At 39.2% G+C, this 20,265-nt stretch overlaps 1 protein-coding gene across 3 annotated transcripts; it reads right to left on the reverse strand.

The window, feature by feature from the left end:
• Positions 1 to 758: 758 nt before the first annotated feature.
• bmal2 (basic helix-loop-helix ARNT like 2) lies at positions 759 to 18,395 on the reverse strand. Of its 3 annotated transcripts, none has more exons than XM_010779727.1 (17): positions 18,073 to 18,395; positions 10,543 to 10,669; positions 10,380 to 10,439; positions 10,222 to 10,263; positions 9,903 to 10,060; positions 9,363 to 9,442; positions 7,772 to 7,864; positions 7,124 to 7,241; positions 6,897 to 7,046; positions 6,154 to 6,403; positions 5,943 to 6,049; positions 5,334 to 5,484; positions 5,172 to 5,242; positions 4,949 to 5,060; positions 4,753 to 4,837; positions 3,961 to 4,060; positions 759 to 3,872 (listed from the first exon to the last, which is right to left on the reverse strand). In XM_010779727.1, exons 1-17 carry the CDS (start codon positions 18,128 to 18,130, stop codon positions 3,715 to 3,717), a joined length of 1,920 nt encoding a protein of 639 aa, XP_010778029.1. In that variant the 5' UTR covers positions 18,131 to 18,395; the 3' UTR covers positions 759 to 3,714. The 3 variants fall into 3 exon arrangements, with proteins under 3 accessions (XP_010778029.1, XP_010778020.1, XP_010778036.1); XM_010779718.1 differs by having other exon boundaries at positions 10,543 to 10,672; XM_010779734.1 differs by lacking the exon at positions 18,073 to 18,395 and having other exon boundaries at positions 10,565 to 10,648.
• Positions 18,396 to 20,265: the final 1,870 nt, after the last annotated feature.

Consider the following 20,265-nt stretch of genomic DNA (forward strand, 5'->3'; position numbering starts at 1 on the left):
CGGGAGCGGGAAACGTGGGTTCAGTATTAAGCACATGTAACTAATTACCTATAAAGCTGGTAGCTCCGTCACAATCAACTCAGTGAAGACAGAAACATGGGAGAAAAAGTGTTAAAGCCTATGGTTAAAGCCTAATTAAATGTTTGAATTCAGTGTGGCTGTTTAGTGTAGATATATACCCGAGCTTCCTGTTGAGGGTTTAGTAAACTAATATTTATTAACATGACAATGGGAGCCCAGACATGATGATAGTAGCAGCAATGGACAAATACAGTAAGTGCTTCCACTGGGGCCCAAACATCAATCAAGAAGGAACTTATAAAGTGGCAGGAAGTTGTACAACGAGTCAGTGACAATCTCCCAGAAGCACAATATAGGCTAAGGTTAATGTTCTTCCTCCTGCGCAGTGACGCTGTGTCACCACTACGTCTTCATTTCCCAGGTCTTATGACGCAACACATTTCCAAAACTAAAAATAACTGATACAAAGGCGGCATGCAAGTAATCACAAAGCAGGGCAAGACATCAAAACATAATGTTCACTTACACAATCTGTGAATTTCAAAAGAAGACAAACGCAAAACATGTGACCACTCAGCAGGTTTATCACTCAGTCACCACCAAATAAGCTTAAGTGCAGCTTTCTAGGGAGATTACAGCCACAACAACAGATCAAAAACATAATGCAAATTGGACTTCATGCCTTTGAAAAAGACCAGCCGGTGTCTATGGCACGATTCTGTAGCTCTGCTTGTTTGGTTAGGTATGGGAGACATTCTCCTGTTTTAAGCAAGCTTTCGCTTCAATCATGATGTGCTTCAAGTTAATCCAATGGTTCAGAGGCTGCCAGGTTGTCTGAGCAGACGTGTCCAAAGGCATCAGAGAGAAAAGAGAGTATTCTTCATGGTTCACAACAAACTTTTCAAGATTTCTTACTGGATAGGCCACACCTCAAAAGTCGTCCTCATAGGATGAATATAAATTGTGGACCGACACACCAACAAGAATGATGGCATGACCTAAAAGCAACACAGTTCATATGTTCTATACTTGGGAAACACAAACGTTGACTGATCGGTTTACAAATGATAGAGGGTAAGATGCACGTGTTAGAGTTGCAACAATAATTATACAAACATGTCTTACACGCCAAAACAACAGAAAGGGCTGTTTCCAGCCTCTCTTACATATCCTACTTTTCTTTATTATATATATAAACAACTGCATTACTATGGGATTGTTTAGATACATCTAGACATTAAAGACATCACCTTGGACTTAACAAAAATACTAAATATTGTATGGAAAATACTTTAATCTGGGGCGGTTATGGCTAACCTAACCCCAAATTGCTCTAGTGTGTATACATTGCTTTGGATAAAGTGTAGGCTAAATATGTGATGTACACAAAAAAATGTTTTGATGTCGATTATAAAAATAATCATTAGTTGCAGCTCTAACAGATATACAGTCTAAACACTAATGAAAAATACTTAAATGTATGTATACTGATTTAGCTTTTTTCATTTCACAGCCTATTAGACTCCATCAATGTACAACACTCATAATTATTCAGGTAAAAAGGTTTTTGATAAATGTAACATCAAAAGGGTATCAAATAAGAGTGAGGGAATCAATGTGCCAACAGAAAATATCACTGGATTTGTGTATATTCAAGTTCTTTTCATAACAGTCAGCAAAACAACACAAGGGCTTACATTTTTTTTTTAAATGAGCCAATGCAATAGTTTTCTTTAGCTTACATTGTTTTAAAAAATATACCACTGTGAGACAAAACATTTAGCAAAGTCACATATTATGTTCTTTACCTTATGAACCCATTAGGCAATCTAATCAGTGGGACACCAACACAGAAATCATCACGATGGCTGTCAATATTTTTTTTTGTAAAATCCAAAAAACAAAACTCTACATGAGGTAAAATTGCAAAAGGGATCCAAACAACTCGTTCACGTTTGTCACCAACTATAATATTACACGGCTTTTGGAGACATGCAAGAGTTGGGAGTAAAAATCACACAGAAAAAAAACAAGTAACATAGCTTAAAATGAATGGAACAATAGCTTTGCATAGAATAATCCCTTAATAATCATTTGCTAGGGCAGCACAATATATTCTTTTCTTTTTTTACGTCACCGCAATGTCAACTTAAAACCATCGCGAAAGACTGTTGATATTGCACTCAGGGATTTCTTTAGTTATTTGAACGAGTAGAAGTAGAAAACGTGACTTTAAATAGTAAATATTATTTTTTCTTTTGGTGTTCAGTTCAATTTGTTCAATAAAAGAATAATTTCCTGTCATCTTTTCCATTTCAACATGCAATCTGTTGTATTTTAGCAATGTACTGAAAGCAGCAGAAAGGCAGAACAGACTTTAATATCTGTTTATTTAACTCAAGTAATATAGTTATTCAATGTTATCACATATCTTATATTCGAAGTATAGTTGAGTGCCTCTAACAAGCACATACAGTAAAAGTACAGGAGAAAACCAGCTAGAGCTATGGCTTACCTGCAAGATTATAATGCTGATGATCAGAGTCAGAACACAGACGCAGGTGAACCACTACAGACTAATGACTAGAAGAGTATGTAGGAAAGGATTTCAAACATTGGTGTTTAAATGTGGCAGCTCTGTTTCCATTACATCCTGAGGTTCAACTTCTACCATCAGACTAAAATATCATATCTTTTTTATAATATAATTTGTAATCAACCAACATGTATTGATTAAAAGTCACAGATTTTCAATGGCTTTGCTGCTCACCGTTGCCAACAGCAACTCCTTTGTGTGGCTTTTCACTTAGCATGAAGTGATTCTGTAGTGCTCAAAAATCAGTTCATGATTTGTCAACCACCCAAAGCGGTTGCTCTCCAACAAATGAGAGGTTGATAATTGATGGCAATAAATGTTAAATGTTTAGAGTTCAGGGAATAAAATCCAGGGCTATATTAGATGTATATAGAAGCGTACATACCAAAAAATAAAAATATTCTTCCTATGCAAACCGTCCCTTTTAAGATATGGCTTGAAGACATGATGTTTGCAAATCTCATACCAAATCCAGGCTGCTGGACTGTTTCTGTGGAGAGTGTTCAGATACTGACAAGAGAAAATCTCTGAGTGGCCCACCGTTAGGTGACTCTCAAAGCTCGAGGTTATGGAAGTGTGGTTTGCCGCGGTACACTGGCTACCTACGGCTAGCATCCTGAGGCGTCAACGAGACGGGACAGGTTGTCTTTCTAGTATTTTCATTAACATACAGAACCCAATCAAATGACCTCTACAAAAAAAAAAAAATTCAGTGCGATCTTGTTTTTGTTTGCATCGTCAGGCCTAACCTTTGTTTAAATGTAGGTGGAGAAGAAAATCCCAAGTCATTTTTAATGGTGTTCATGGGTTATTCAGCCTTGTGAGAGGATGACAGTAGATGTGAGGGACAGCGTGCGAGGGCAGGCCGCTGTAAGGCTTTAGAGGCACATCCTCCTCCTGACGAGGGTCAACAGGTCGATCTCGCTCCCTGTTACAGCAGCCACACAAAGACTACACAGCTTGTGGTAAAACATAACTCAACTAATAAATAAAAAAAGGAATGCCAAGTCTTAAGAGGGAGCATTCAAGCAGTTCTCATCACAAAAATGAGCGTTCAAGTGTTTTTCAGTGTGCTGCGGTGTCACACAGAGCAGGTTCTATAAGGACCAGTGCATCTCTTCAAAGTCCACGGCCTCGCCCAGGTTGGTGTCCGTCTCCAGAAGGCTCATGATGACCGCCATGGCTGCTTCGTCACTGCTGAGACTGCTAAGGCCCGGTCCAACAACGCTGTCCAAATCCATCTGGGGATTCTCCCCTGGGAAACATTTAAATAGAGGAGAGAATTAAATACGATTCTATAAACAACTTCGAAGGGAATATAACATCAGGATCTGAAATGGTACCCATGAGTGACTCTGCTCCTGAGAATGTAGCTCCTTGAGCATCCTCCTCTGAGCTGGACTTTCCTGCAATCTCCATGTCTGTCGCCTCTCCGTTTGGCACCTAGAAACCAAAAAAAGAGGGAATTATGGCGCCAGCAGCAACATGCAGGAGTTTGACCTGTGCTGGTTAGAAAGTCGCTATCATTTCCAAGTACATTATAGCTATGATTGCATTAGTTTAGGTTTGTTCTACCTTGAAAAAAAATATTTTGCAGAACATTTTTACTGTCAAACATTTCAACAAAGCTTACGCTGAAAACCAACATGAGCTTTGTTGACTAAATGTCTCCTGATCCCATATTTGCAAACATGCATGATTTTATTAATAGTATAAGTAGTGAAAACAGAGGTCTAATAGAGGTCTATGATTTGATTGATGATAGAAATGTTTTACATATCCATACATGGACACTACACACCTGTTAGGATATAAGTCAGTTCAATTACTTCATATTAGTATATGTATCATAAATTACACTGAGCATTTTCGGACACGAGCTGCACTGATTAGTCTACTTATATTGGGAATATGTTTTTTCTGACTTTGAGAAACTGGGATGGACATCTTACATTTAAAAAAAATGTTTTCTGAAATGTTATAGATCAAACTGTTTTGAAAATAATTGGGAGATTAGTTGATAATTAAAATAATAGATGCGCCACCGTTTTGGACTCGGGCTGAAAATGTTCAGGCATTTTTATGACTGGGACAAATGCACCAATGATCACATATTTGAATGTTCAACAACTTACATTGTTGCTGATTTGATTGTGGGGGCATTTATCTTGGGATAGACTGAAAGGGCTGACGCTGCCGCTGGAAGGTGAAGAGTTCATCCTAAACCAACACAGATAAAGATATATGTTTAACTGCACAAAGTAACATCAACAAAAACTGCAGTTCGAGATTAGAAAGATGCTGGCTGAATCACATTTACACATCTCTCACTTGTTGGAATCCAGCAGCTCGTTGGCGATCTGGGTCCCGATGCTTCCAGCATAAATCATAGCTCCAGGTGTGGTGGAGATGCCTGGTATAACTGGAAGGGACTTCTTGCCATCTTGTAAAAAAAAAGGTTACAAATGAAATAAACAGAAGTATGCTATGGCACAATTTGTATTGTTCAAAGCTAACAATCAGATAAAATCCTTAAATACTTTTTTTAACCGACCTTCAGAAGTCTTGGAAGTGCTTGACTGTTCAGCCTTGTTTCCTGACCGACAGGTTCGACTGTTATCACACCTAGTTGTTGCAAGCGTTGATTAATATACTGCGTATCTGTCTCAGGTAATATATCTAGGTAATGCATGGAGGGACTGAAGTGTATACTCACGATATAACTGTGTTTGTTGACACTAAGTATTCCACTTCTTTGGTCCAGGGATTTACAAAACTAAACCACTGACTTTGCAGAGTGATGAAAGAGCCACTTTTTGTTTTGAACTTATAGCAGTTTGTCTCTATTTTTTCTTTACTGCGCAGCACTGTGAAAAACAAAAACAAAGGTAGGATGAGTTACAGGCTGAACAGGAAAAGAAACGTCAGTATGATCTGATAGATGCAGATACCACCGTAAGCACAGGAAAAGCGTATAGAAATAGGGGCAATGCATCACAATTTTGCAACAAACTGGAAGATTTAGATTAACAGAAAAGTAAAAAAGATTGACCTTTACATCAACACTGCAGCTGTATTGTATTTAAAAAATGTAATGTAACCAGAGTGCTGCAGGAATACATTTGTTAGTTAGATTACTTTGAATTTTGGATTATAGCAGAAAATAAGATCCAAACTGTTAACACATTTTGTGATTTTATAATGAATTCCTGCATTCATGTATTGACCTACATAGTTAAAGATTGTTCATCATCAAATAATAATAATGCATCTGAGACAATTGGAAAAAAGTAAACGTTTGAGTTCACAGAAAAATGTAATTTGCCTTTTCGGTGTCTGTCAGCTAAATGCGGTAAGTCGTCTTGGTGGAAGTACTCGTAGCATGATGTCCCGAGCAGTTCTTGGGGAAGATAACCAAGAATGGTGGTCGCTCTGCAGAAGAAGAATGAAAAGTAAAATGGTATTTAGACATCTTATTGTTAAAAAAAACTGTATGCAATAAACTGTAAAGAAATATTTTTTTTATTCAACTCCACCTTTGATCGACAAAGGTGAATTTTCCATCCATGGCGTAGCGCGTGATGAACTCTGTGGGTTTAACTCGGACTTCTCCATTAACCTGGGGAGAGGAGTGGGAGTGGACACGTCCCACCGCCACCAGGCAGCTGAAGTGGGAGCTGTCCTGCTTGTCTGCCTCGCCCTCCCCCTCCCCCTCTGCTCCCAACTGAGTGGTGGGCCAGCTGCGCATGTAGCCTGTACAGTGGACTGTGCAGTACTTCTGGGACTCTGGAGTACACGAAGACACAAATCACAATATGCAAACAAAAAGCAAAATATAAATAAACTGTGTAACTTGACCCCAAGTCTGACATTGTGGCCACCACATTAGAGAAAATCAGACAACTGGGACACTCCAAGCTATAGTATGAGTACTACAGTATATTGTTGGTAAGAAAAGTTTCTCATAACATGATCACCTATATATATATATACGCCTGCATTATGAAACGTGATAAATGGAGAACTATGGCTCATTTACTGGGAAGCAGTCACACTTTGGACCTACATTGCACAGTCACTTCACACAGTATCTTTGCTTTATGGTTTCCCTTCAACTCTGCTTGACAGTTTGAGAAACTGCAGTTTACACAAATACTTTTGGTGAATGGAAGCCTTCTTGATAAATTAAATATTAGCTGTTACACAGGGACCCAGATACATTTAAATCCTGAATGTACAAATGTGATTTGATAAATAAACCACTGAATCGTTTCCCAACCTTTCTTTTTGGAGGTGCTGGCCTGGAATTCCTTCTCCTCTACTTTGACACAAATCTTGTTTATCTTCATGCGACAGAAGAATGAGCGGCGTGCGCCCGTACACAGCCGTGCCGCACCCACGGGGAGGTCAGCCTGGACCTGCAGACCGGCTGGAGACATGACAGGAGGGTTAAAGGTGATCTCTCCCTCTCTCGCACACACAAGGAAAGATAAAAAAATGCTTTACTTTTAGCATCTATTAGCCGTTCACGAGGGAATAATTCAGAGGCTGACAGCTGCTCCTTCACTTTCCCCATGTCCTTTGGGTGAATGTAATCAAACAGGCTCTGTCCAATCAGCTCCGCCTGTAGGAAGAGCAAACAGCTGATCAACCCGCCCTCAATACGATGTCTATACTGATAACGACAAACAATTTTCCCGGAACACACCAGGTAGCGCGTGGAGAAAAGATCAAGCATTTTAAGATTTTAGAAGCAACAAGGGCAACAATTAAAAACAAAACTAATAAAAAAGCCAAAACATTTTATTTTTCATTATCTGGCAGTCACAGTTGTCTGTTCAGAATTACTTTTCAGTAAGCATTTTGAACTGTAATTTGGCTTTTTTTGGGAATATATAAAAGATCTATCATGATGTAGTATAACAGAGGAAAGTAAGACTAATGTGTTTTGAATCAACAAAAATGAATTCAGTATTTATAAAGTCTAAAAGTTGTGAAATCTGTGCACAGTTTAAAATGTGATGCTACAGACCCACGCTCACGCTGGTGTGTTTTAGTCCATGACCTCTGGTGCCAAGACAATGCAAGCCACCTGGTGTGTCTGTGGTTTCACATGAACAAAGATGATGAAGATAACAAATGTAAAAGCATTACCCGACTATAATTTAATATCTTCGTGACGGACTCTGAGACGAACACTATTTTCCCACGATCACAGCCCACCACAAACAGGAACCCGTCTGCAGCCTGGACAACAGAGAGGCAAAGGGTGAAATATTGTAATGCAATAAGAAAACATTGTAACTTCCTCACAGGATATAGTTAAGTTTTAATTAAAAGCTACTGTGCACAACTTTTTGTATCTATATAGTACACTATGCGTATAATATAAGCATAGTGTACTATATACATTTTAAGTCTTGTTTCTGTTCCTTTAGGAGATTGGTATATTACGGTGGCCCTGAAGTGCAAAACACCACAGCATTTCAGAAAACGCAACAGCATTTCACAAAACACTACAGCATTTCACAAAACACTACAGCATTTCACAAAACACCACAGCATTTCAGAAAACACTACAGCATTTCAGAAAACACTACAGCATTTCAGAAAACACTACAGCATTTCAGAACACACTACAGCATTTCAGAAAACACTACAGCATTTCAGAACACACTACAGCATTTCAGAAAACACTACAGCATTTCACAAAACGCCACAGCATTTCAGAAAACACTACAGCATTTCAGAACACACTACAGCATTTCCGAAACAAAACACCAACAGCATTTCCGAAAACACAACAGCGTTTCCGAAAACGCCACAGCATTTCACAAAACACCACAGCATTTCACAAAACACAACAGCATTTCACAAAACGCCACAGCATTTCCGAAAACACAACAGCATTTCACAAAACACCACAGCATTTCACATTGGACGGAAAGGGTATTCCTTTAGGGAGAACACTTCTTGTTTGTGATTGGACAGAGCCAGCCAGAGAAGCACTGCTGTGATTGGTTGTTTTTGCTGCCAGTCAAGAAATGACGCTTCGTGATTGGTCAGCACCTGACAGCGCAATATGTCCCAACACATCAGCCGTTAGCTGTTAGCACACACTCAGAGCTCACAGCTCCTCATATCTGTTCAGAAACTTGACAAAAGTTAAACAAGTACAAAACACAGACTGTCTGTGTAATGGTGAATACAGTCGCTGCTTTATTTATGTCTGTATGACGTTGTTGTGAGTGTGGACGGAGCAGCTACAGGTTAGTTTAGCCTAATGGATCCGATTCCATTCAGAAAACACGCATTTTAAGAGCTTATCGCCTGCCATCTTTTCTGCAGACTTGTCAAAGCATTAATTCATGGTTTTTATTAACCGGTATCAGTATGTTGTTACTTCAGCATCACTTTGAAACGTGAATTACAATTAAATCACGGTAAAATATGTTCATTTGGTTGTAGTTGGTATCTCCAACTACAACAACTGCCCCGCCCCCTCTCCAGCGCATCTTGTTTGAATGACAGGAGCAAACACAGCTGACAGCCGCGGTGAAACTCGAGCGATTAGAGCGATGCGAATATTGGGTAGTCTACCATAGTATTTACAATGAGATAAGCCCCTTAAAAACCATGAATTAATAAAGCATTAATTCATGGTTTTTTCGCATCGCTCTAATCGCTCGAGTTTCACCATCGGAAGGTAAAAGATTAGCTCCTCACGTGAGAATGGTTTGTTTACCTTTAGGATAAGGTGTTTGAGTTCATCGTTGGGAAGGAATGAGGGTTTGTAGTTCGCTTCAGAAAAAGAACTTGATGAACCTGAAAATAAAGACAAAGATGTTTCAATGCCACTCTATCAGTAACAACAAGTACTCACTAAGTGAACTGTTCAGATCTAGGAACATGATCAAATTGCCAACTAGAACTACTGCCCTACATTTCCACAGTATGTCTCTGGCAAACAGACATTCCTTTTCTATTAGACATTTGTGTGTAATTGTCATAATTAGCATGAATTGTTCGTTAGGTCACAGTGACTTAGAACTTCAACCACAAAAATATTATCTGTTCTCTGATCTGATCTCTTTAAAAATTCCACCTTCAAATAATGTGCTTTACAGACTAAAATATTTTTCTTACAACCTGACTAATTATGTGTGATGTTTATTTTTTGCTAAAAATGATGGGCTAAAGAAAATAAAGCCCAAATTGCAATAAACCATGAATCAAGTAAATGCTAAATCGGTGATATTAGGTTGGATTATCTTTAACATGTTACCTTTGAGAGATTTAAGGTGCTGCACGGCCATTCTGAGCACAGTGAGTTTGTCCAGCTTACGGGACATGGGGTTACACGTAGGGATCATGGCTGATAGTTTGTCAATGAGATTGTTCATTTTGTCCCTTCTCCTCTTCTCAATTTGGCTGTGTGGTTCCCTGTAGAGACATTAAAAGGAGAAACAATCAAGCTGCTTCAAATGAGTTTTGTCCTTTTACTGAAGCATATTCTTAAATGTGACAACAAATATTATTACAAGATTGGGTATAAAATTACAAACAAACGTTATCAATGTGGTGGTGTCAAAAATATAACCAACCTGAAGCATTTCATTTTGACATGTTGGTCCTCACCATCTGACCTGTAGAGCGAAAAACACAATTTGAAATATTTTTACGCCAAGCAATAACAAGCACATGCAGAACAGCACAAAATAAACAGATGAGCTCTGAGAATTGTTAATTAAGCAAACAGCACCCATTGTGGCTCTCATCCATATCTTCAATGTCCATATCCATGGAGGCAGATTTTGTGTCCCTAGGAAGAAAATTGAAGAATATCAATAGTAACTAGCAACAATTTAGGTCACTGGATTTAAGAGATTTTCTGTAAGCCATATTAAAGCAATCACACTACTGACTGGTTGTCCACGCTGCCCTTACGCTTCCGGGGCATCTCCATGGTTGCGGACATGCCAGCAGCTGAGGCCGGGGTCATCGGGCTGGGCAAGGACACAGAACCACTCTGTTTATCCTCAACCAGCACATCTGCTGAAACACATCAACACAATGAGCTGTAGCTGACACAATGAGATGTAATTGTTCATAAGGAGGGGGGTTCATTTATTTTGGAAAAACATTCCATTGCACTATAAATCTGTCAGATTGCACTTTCTCTGATGTAAGCGATAAAGAGTCAAACAGATGCATTGTCATATCCAGAGCTCGCCCAAATAGGATCACAATGTTCTCATTAAGAGCTCACAAACAGCGTTAGCCGCGTTCACACCGCAATACTTTTCCCACTTTAGTTCCGATATAGTTCCGAAATGTTGCGTTCACACCAAAAAGAGCCAGAACTAAAATGAGTTAATGAGAACCTTTTTTACCCCCTTTTCCGTCCCAGCTAGAGAGCAGGGACTCTCATGCGGCTCTCTTGTGAGAAAATAGCTATATTTCTGATTGGCTGGGCGGATTGCAAACCACGCCCCGTAAAACAAAACAAAAGTGTTGTGAAGCCACCATTTTATTATTCTCGCATTAGCATTATTAGCATTAGCCCAGCGCAGAAACGCAGAGAGACTAACTTATGGCAACACAAAATAAAACATGGAAGCGGTGGAGATGAGGAGGTGTCGGCGTTCTGGCGATTTACTCGGAAGGCTTCAGCCAGTCCCCAACTCCGGGGACTTCCAGCCGGGGATTTTGGGCGGCAGTATACGCCGTGAAGTTGTTTGCGGCCTGCCAGTAAACCCAAAGCAGAAGAAGAAGAAGTTACGTCAGCGGCTTCATTTGCCTAATCCACCCCCAGGGACTTATTCCGGTGTGAACGCGATCTGTACTTAGTTCATCAGAACTAAAGAGTTCTGATTAACTAAGTTCTCATGAACCTTTGTGGGAAAAGTACTGCGGTGTGAAAGCGCCTCTTGTTGAGCAGTGACTCAGACCATTTTTTTATTTTTGACTTGTAGTACTGATACTGTCCACTAGACTCCTAGTTACGTCCCAAGCTGCGTACATGATTTATTTCGGCAGCCAAATACTGCAAAATAATCTGTGACGCGTTTGTGTGTATTGTGTTTGTTTCCCGGGGAAACAATCACAAGAAACACCGGCTGTTGTTATGCCTGCTGTGACGTTAAGTTGCCGCTTGTAATTATGCCTTTACAAGCTTAAAAGTTGGATTTATCATCTGAATTTGGCAAAACAAGTTTAATATTCTAAAAACCAAGATTTTGTTTATTTGAAATCAGATGAAAACAAACTGTCACGGACCCTGCCGTGTTATCTATGATTACTATACGCTTTTCATTCATAATTTCAGCGGGAGGGAGGGGGAGCGGCGCTGAGGAACAGCAGAGTGCGGGTTGACAGGTGTCTGTGTTGACATTCCCCTTAATGTGGAATAAGGGGAATGCAGAGACAGGCTACAAGTGTCTTAGGTTCGAGTTAGACAACTAATATATGGGTTAGTGTTAGGGGTGCACCGAATGGGAAATTCTTGGCCGAAACCGAGACCGAAAATAGGAAACAGTTGGCCGAAAACCGAATGCCGAAAATGATTAATAGAAATATATATATATATAATGTATACATTTTTTACCAATGTTGTTCAGCTACCTGATTATGGAAAAAGACATGATTATGGCAAAACTTAACTTAAATAATAATCACTATTATGGGTCCATAAAACATTTATTCAGCACTTTTGAATGTATACAGTACATTAATTCCAAGTCAAGTGCATTTTCTTTTCTCTGTAGGATAACTACAACAAAGTGCATTCAGAACAAAGCCAAGGTGCTTTAAAACTGCATAAACATCTAGGCCAGTAGGCCTACAACAAAATAGTGTAAATAAAGACTGTAACAGCCAGGCCTTCAACAACAACAAATGCACCTATAAGTGCATGCATACAAATGTGCAAACTGGATAAATCCACATGAATGTAACTATTTACAAATGAAATTACAATTCAATTTCAAGAATCTGTAAATAAGGCTGTCTGTCCTCATAAGCAAAGTAGTAAACATTGTATAAAGATACATAAAGTGAAAACTGGATACAAAATCCACAATCAATTAAAAATTTAAAAATTACAAATTTCAAGAATCTGCAAATAAGGTGTTCTGTCCCATAGGTTCTGTTCCTCATGAAGCAATGTAAACAACATTGTATCATTTAGATACCTAAAGTAACAAATATATTGAAACACTGTGCTGCTGTCATTTTCCCCTAATGATAAACCTGAGATTGGTGAAATTATAACTCACACAATGAAAAATTGTTGAGGAAAAGTGGGTATAGAGTAGACATGTGAACTAGATAAGCTTAATGATAAGCCAGCCTTGTCTACTTAATTAAGGAAAAGAAGTGGGAGGTTATTTTTAATGAACAGGTAGGCTTCTCTGCTTTATCAGCCATAAAGTCCTGTTTCCTCTTCTCATCAAGCACATGAGAAGCAGCGCTGAACAGTCTCTCGCCTGTCCAGTGCTTTGTGATTTGATCTTACTCCGCAATATTTGTCCGGGTGTTTGATTTCGAAGTGGTGGAGTAATCCGGAAGTGGTGAAAGTCTTTTGCCGTTACACCCCCTCGATAAATGCTCAGCCTGAACCACGTTTTACAAATCGCAATCCGCGGCCTCTTTCTCTGAGTATTTTTAAATATCTCCAAAACGCCAGACAATGTTTGGCTGTGAGCCAGGCCGCGAGCATGGGTCGCCGCGCCGTGCTTGTTGCCGCGTTTTTGATTACGTCATCACATAACAACCACGTTAGCTTACCACGTAACCCTGTTCCCTGACATTCCGCGCTAATATTTTTTTTAACCATTTTCGGCCGATAATTCGGGGCATCCCTAGTTAGTGTTCATTACTTCATGTTATGTCATCTTAATATTTAATCCTCATGCACACACATTTCCGTGCTTTACCAAAGTTTAAAATAGTTTCACTTAATTCCGACTGTTAAATAAACCTGTTCTGATACAAACATGCCACTTGTAACAATTAAAAACATTTTCTGTGAACTGGATATTTGTAGTTAGGCTTATTAGAGGATGTTCCCTGAAAGATTGTAAAATGGTCAATGAAGATGTCAGACTTAGTATATGTTGTAATAATTACATACAATACATGGATTTGTGTGTTGTGTGTGGGGTGTGTGTGTGTGTGTGTGTGTGTGTGTGGTGGTGTGTGTGTGTTACAAGTGAATCTGCGGCCCCTCTGTTGTGACACGTACATAAAATTATGTGGCCCACCACCATCCAGTTGCCCATCCTCTGGTCTAAATATGTGAGCAGGAATTGTTTTTTTTTGCTTTGTTAAAGGAGATCTGATGTTCCAAGGATAAAGATTCACATAGGAATTATCAGAGTACTCATTTAAAAAGGAAAATGTATCAATCGGATGCACTAATGTGGAAAATAATTCTCAGGTTAGATCCACCGAACGAAAGTTGTGTTCCTCGTAGACAATTCTAATGCTAAGCTAATCACCTGATGCAGAGGAAATGCCATGTTGTCTGTCGGTAACATGCTACGGGTTAGGGCGGTGCNGACTCAGATGGTTTGTTCCACCAAACCATCTAGGAAAGCTCCATTGGAAGCCATTTGGAAAAGTATTTCAAAAATACTTGGCAGGGATTGGATCAATCTGTCTATCACCTACAATCATGGGCCACTTCTGATTGGTTAACAATGACTGGTACATGTGTAGCACAGCACTTCTGATTGATGTGGATGACTGTCACAAGAGGAACAAAAAAAAGAAAAAAAAAAGAATTTGCAGGCTTTGCGATTTGATAATTGCATCATTTCAAATCTCGATTTCAATTTAAAACCAATTAATCGTTCAGCCCTACTATGGATGCCTTTTAGACATGTGAGACAAGCAATTATTGGTCAATAATGTAATCAGCATTGTTTCAACACATTAATTTTAACAACATCAAAACAAGGCCGATAACCGTGATGTTATTATTTAAAAATCTGTGATGTTATTATTTAAAAATCATGGTATGAAACGTTCATACCGTTTTATCCGTTTTTTATCAGTTTTTTTAGAGTGTAATGAAGTCTAGCGAACGACACGAAACAGACCGAATGTGGCACCTGTTTTAACTCTGCTCCACAGACCCTGTGACCCAAACAGCCATTAACAGATCAGCAACAATCAGATTTTTAATCCCCCTACCCCTGTCAAGATTGGATGGATTACAGGGTTACCGTAAAGACATTCCACTTCCAACTCCCATAATCCCTCTCTCCTGTTCCCACATGATCCTAACAGTAACTCACTAATTTACTCAATCCATGACTGAGCATCTGCTGCACTTAAACAACCCAAAGAGCTGTACTGTATGGTAAATGTTTGTTTGCTCGTCTCTAGTCTTAATATCTGTCCTTGCAAGGACAATTTCAGACTTGATCTGGCCATTAAGTATTGTTGTGGCATACCGTGTGTCATATGTCCATCTCAAAGTTGCACAGTAACAGCATCACGAGAAACTGATGATAGGATTACTATCCATAATTTGTATTTACTTAAAATACATTTATTATTGTGTTATTAGAGGCTTGTGTATGTATGTATAACATCTGCTCTCAGCCTAGTCTTGCCCTTTTTAGTCTTGACAAACTGGTCTGCATCCACACGCATCCACACACATGCACGCACACACACACACACACACACACACACACACACACACACACACACACACACACACACACACACACACACACACACACACACACACACACACACACACACCTTAATTTATTGTAAAAACACACATGCTGATTTAATATCAGATGACATGGAATCTATTGAAAATACGTGACTTTTCAATAAAGACATTGCTCATATTTAATCAAATATTCCCATAAAAACTGAAAAAGCACTAACATCCAATAAGAATAAGTCTGTCCAACTTGTCCAGTGAGGAAAGGCAGTTCAGGGTGAATTTCGTGGACATTTAAAATTTAATTTTAAACTGAATATTCTTGGGTTTCGGATCGACCAAGACATAAAGACATCACCAATGGACAGTTGGGGAAAGTAACTAAGTACATGTATTCAATAACTGTAATTAAGTACACTATGAGGTATTTGTACTTGAGTATTTTCATTTGATATTAGTTTACACTTCTACTGTACAATGTGGTATTAGTACTGTTACTGAAGTAAATAATCTGAATACTTGTTTGCCCATGGATTAGACAAACAACATTTGTAGAGAAATTGATAATGTAAATACTCGTTAGTTGAAGCACAACTTGTGTTTATTTCGACAGAAGAAGGTAAGGTGGTCTTCGACTTCTTGATTTCTGTAATTATAGTGAAAGGGCAGCTGAGTAGATGCTGGACATGTAGAGTAACGTTACAGTCACTACGTAAAGACACCATGAAAATGGTACGGTTTACCTTCAGAAACGCTTGCTTGGTCTTGGCTAACATTAGACGATTAGGCCCGGGCCCGGCGCCACGAGGGGGCAAAAGGGGGCATTGCCCCCTCAGTTGTATTATTTGCCCCCTCACTTTGAGCATCATTCATCCATCAAAAAGTACAATAAATGTCACAATTATTAAATAACTTTAAATAATTATTTTCCACAATACACGTTACTATGTTTAGATCAGATATGTGGGCAGGCAGTCAAGCAACGTGTAAAAAAGCCTCAACCCCAAGTGAGCTAGTCTTAATGTTAGCGTGTGTGCTTAGCTGTAAACACAGTCGGATGGGTGACCAAAACGTCCCCGTTTCCGGACAGAGTCCCCGTTTTCGGTGGCTGGTACCCGGTTGAAACTCCCGAAAATGTTCCCGTTTTTGAACGTGCGTTAAAAAAAATAGAGCAAGGTGAAATCAAATGTTACATGTCAGTAAAAACAGAGTAAGAGTGTTGTGCCTGTTTGTAGCGTTAGCGTATTTCTTCTTCTTCTTCTTCTTCTTCTTCTTTTGTCTTTAATGGCGAATCGCTTCCACTTGGAGCATAAATCGCCACCTACTGTTGATTTATTAAATGTTCATATTAAATCCTTGTCCTCAGACCATTGTTTTTGAGGAACTTGAAGATCAGCTTGTTTGCTTAATTTCTTGATTTACTTTCGTATATTGACTTGAAATCCATGTTGTTTGACATCAACAAAAAATAAGACAAACAACTACAGATAGCACCACACGTGATGGTTACTTGTTATTATTTAGGGCTGTATGGATCAGGTTTTTGCCAAAGGAACCGCTCCTCCTTCGCGTCGAAAGGAGCCAGTTGAGGTGGTTCGGCACCTAGTTAGGATGCCACCTGGGCGTCTCCCTAGGGAGGTGCTACCTCCGCGACCCGACCACGGATAAGCGGGAGAAGATGGATGGATGGATGGATGGATTTGATTTTTCTCATGGCAGTTAGACTCTAGAGACAAACCAGGGGACTTTATTTTTATTTTCAATCTGTGTCTGTCCATTTGGTGTAGTATTTGATCCAATATTACATTTGGTTTATATATTAGTCAGTTTCTTATCACCAGATTAATGTTTATTTAATCCTGACCTGACTAGAGGTAAGTAAATCTGTATAGGAAGACGAGTTAAGGGATAGAGGAGAAAAGGTTATGGTATAATTACAGAGCCTGTCCATTTATAAATTGAGGAAATCAATGTTAGTCTGTTAAACAAAGTTCGGCCATCTAATAATGTACTATCTAATATTAAAGATCAGAGGAAATGAACAGAACGACAGAGGTAAATCCAGAATAACAAATAAAGAAGCAAAGAGATTGTAGAGCAGTGAGAAGGAAAAAAGCTTGGTTTGTCAATACATTACATTGCCAGTATTTTTCGTTGTTGTGAAAAAAAAATCGCCCCCTCGGATTTTTTAACAGCCCCCTCAGTAATTTCATCCTGGAGCCGGGCCTGGTTAGGCCTGAACAGCAACACACATTAATGCTAGTTTGACACACAGTGACAATAGTTCGGTCGGAAAGCAAAGGCTATCAAAGTGTAAACAAAAATGTCTCGACTGTAACGGGCAGTAAAACCGGATACATTGACCCAGTTGCCGGTAAACAGGCCTCGCTACCGTTGCTAAGCTAACGTTCGGCTTGGCTCGTTTATGTTAACGTTAGCAAACACCACACATACATATGTTATTAACGATGTCATTTGTGACAACCCGATGTGTTACGTCAGTCATATTCTGCACATTTCGCTGGCAATATGACAAACAATGTCGTGCAGTGTTATGTTACATAAATGGCGTAACGTTAGAGGGCGAGCTTGCTCTACTGATCTACTGACCTAGTTTTGAAATAGCGCAAAGTTGAGGTCAGCCGGAGAAACATTGACATAAAAACACCACTGCGCTTCTACCCTTTCTTATCAACCATAATGTAGCTCATACTATGAATCACCAAGTGTACAAACTGGTGGATATGTTTAGTAGTGTTTCAATTACCTGCCGGTTCGCCTCCCACTCTGTCACCGCCGCCAGCCGCTGCATTCCTGGCCGACATGGCTGGAGCCGGAGCCGGTGCGCGGGGGACTCCAATGCATGGAGGAGGCAGTGGGCTGACTCTCCGGGATGTTGCTTTGGTAACAGGGCGGGGAGTGTGGGAGCCGAGACGGTGGTACAAGGTTGAACAACTGCCTAGTATTCCCTAAATTAAGAAAAAATAGTGAGAGGGCGCACCGAGGTAGCTGTATGCTGTGCAATCAGGGCAGAGCAGAGAACCGGAGGGAAACAATTCTTCGTCTCCTCCTACCGGCGCACCGGAGTCACCGCTGCAGTTTCACGACTCCCCCTGCAGTGCTCCACGCAATGGCCTCTATATAGAAATATAGGACAACATTCAGAGGTAAGAAGTAACTAGCTAAGTATACTAACTCAAGTAACTTGAGTACAACTTTGAGGTACTTGTACTTTACTTGAGTATTTCCATGTAGGCCTAATACTACACTCATACTCCACAACATTTAAAAGAGAAAGAAGGTATTTTTTCTCCTATAAACAGCTTTAGCTACTTTAAACAAAATGCATCTCTAAAATAAATTTCTCCAGTAGACTTACACTTTAAGTCACAAAGAGTAAAATTATTAAAATATTTTACAATAAGTAAATCAGAACGTTGTTGGTCTACAACAGTAAAATGCCACTTGATGCAAAGATATGATCTAGAAGTATATTTATATTAACATATAATGGAAAAAATGTCTGCACTATGACTACTTTTACTTTTTATACTTTAAGTACATTTAGCTGATAATACTTTTGTAAGTAGGATTTTATATGCAGGACTTTTACTTGTTGTGGAGTTAGACAATAATGTATTGGTACTTTTTCTCAAGTAAAGCATCTGATTACTTCTTCCACCACTGCCTACATAGCCTATTTATATATACAGTCTACTTGCCTCTCGGAAGATCTAAATATCTTCTTATTTACATTTTTATTTTATTTTTGATAACAAAAAACATTTTGTAATTAGGCTTCCCTCATCTTCAGCAAATGTTGCACAATATGCACGAAGATTAAAAAACAAAAGACAAATGGGTAAAGAAAATAAATAATTATTACATTTTATATATTCTTAATCCTCCTCTTCTTCCTTAGTGTTTAGTGAAGATTGACAAACAGGCTTGGTGCTGCATACCGCCACCAACTGGACAACAGCGTGCAACAAAGATTATGAAGGAAAAAACGCTTTAAAAAACCTCTATTGATTATTTGAATCAGTTTACAAATATATTGTAATAAATTATTTAAATGTTTTTTTTAAAGTTCTCTTTTTTTTTTGTACCACTCCGTATTGTCTTCTTCTACGCACTCATTCGGAAGCCTATAACTCCCTATTGACGTGACCGGAAAGTTAATTAGTTTGATAGGAGCAGAAGTACCTGTTTCTCGCGCACTTCAGCTCCGTGTGGGGTTGAACAATATGCACTGATAATTTCCCCAAGTATTCTCATTAGTAATAATATGAAGACAGAACCTAAGACAAGTGATAAGCCTATCACAACTGACTACAGCAGCTTCTGAGTATGGGTGTACAGTTCCCCGGTGCGATACAACCATAGGTTACAACAAGGAACTAGAAAATGCACGTGTGTGTGTGTGTGTGTGTGTGTGTGTGTGTGTGTGTGTGTGTGTGTGTTAGAGACCTATAGAGAGAGAGAGAGAGAGAGAGAATTGTTTTGATTTGAGTAAGCTGCATCAGAAATGAGCTCCTGAACAAAAAAATGGAAATTGGACCTAAAAAGTGAGACATTTTATAGGAAAATCTGCAGAATTAACTCCAAAGAAGAGTTAACGACATTGATCGACAGAAACAAGAGGAAGAAACGCAATTTTTGGATGTATTTTTGAGTTGAAACTACTAACTAGCTTTCAACTACCAATTGACAACTGTCAACCGTCTAGCTGTGGGCTGCTAGCTGTGGGCTGCCAGCTGTTACCTGCCACTGTTGGAAGGAGCTGCACCAAAGAAGGTAGCGGAACATTATAAACTGAATTATTTCATGAAGATAAAAAGAAAGGAAAAGAAAAGTATTTGTAAGCTAATTAATTAGCTAGCCTCTCTTTGGAACAAAACAAGTGGTCGCCATGGACACTGTCCAGCAGGCAAAAAAGAACTTCTCAGCTCTCAGAGCA

The sequence above is a fragment of the Notothenia coriiceps genome, unplaced genomic scaffold (genome assembly GCF_000735185.1).
Source record: "Notothenia coriiceps isolate Sejong01 unplaced genomic scaffold, NC01 NC01_scaffold00000342, whole genome shotgun sequence".
NCBI lineage: Eukaryota > Metazoa > Chordata > Actinopteri > Perciformes > Nototheniidae > Notothenia > Notothenia coriiceps.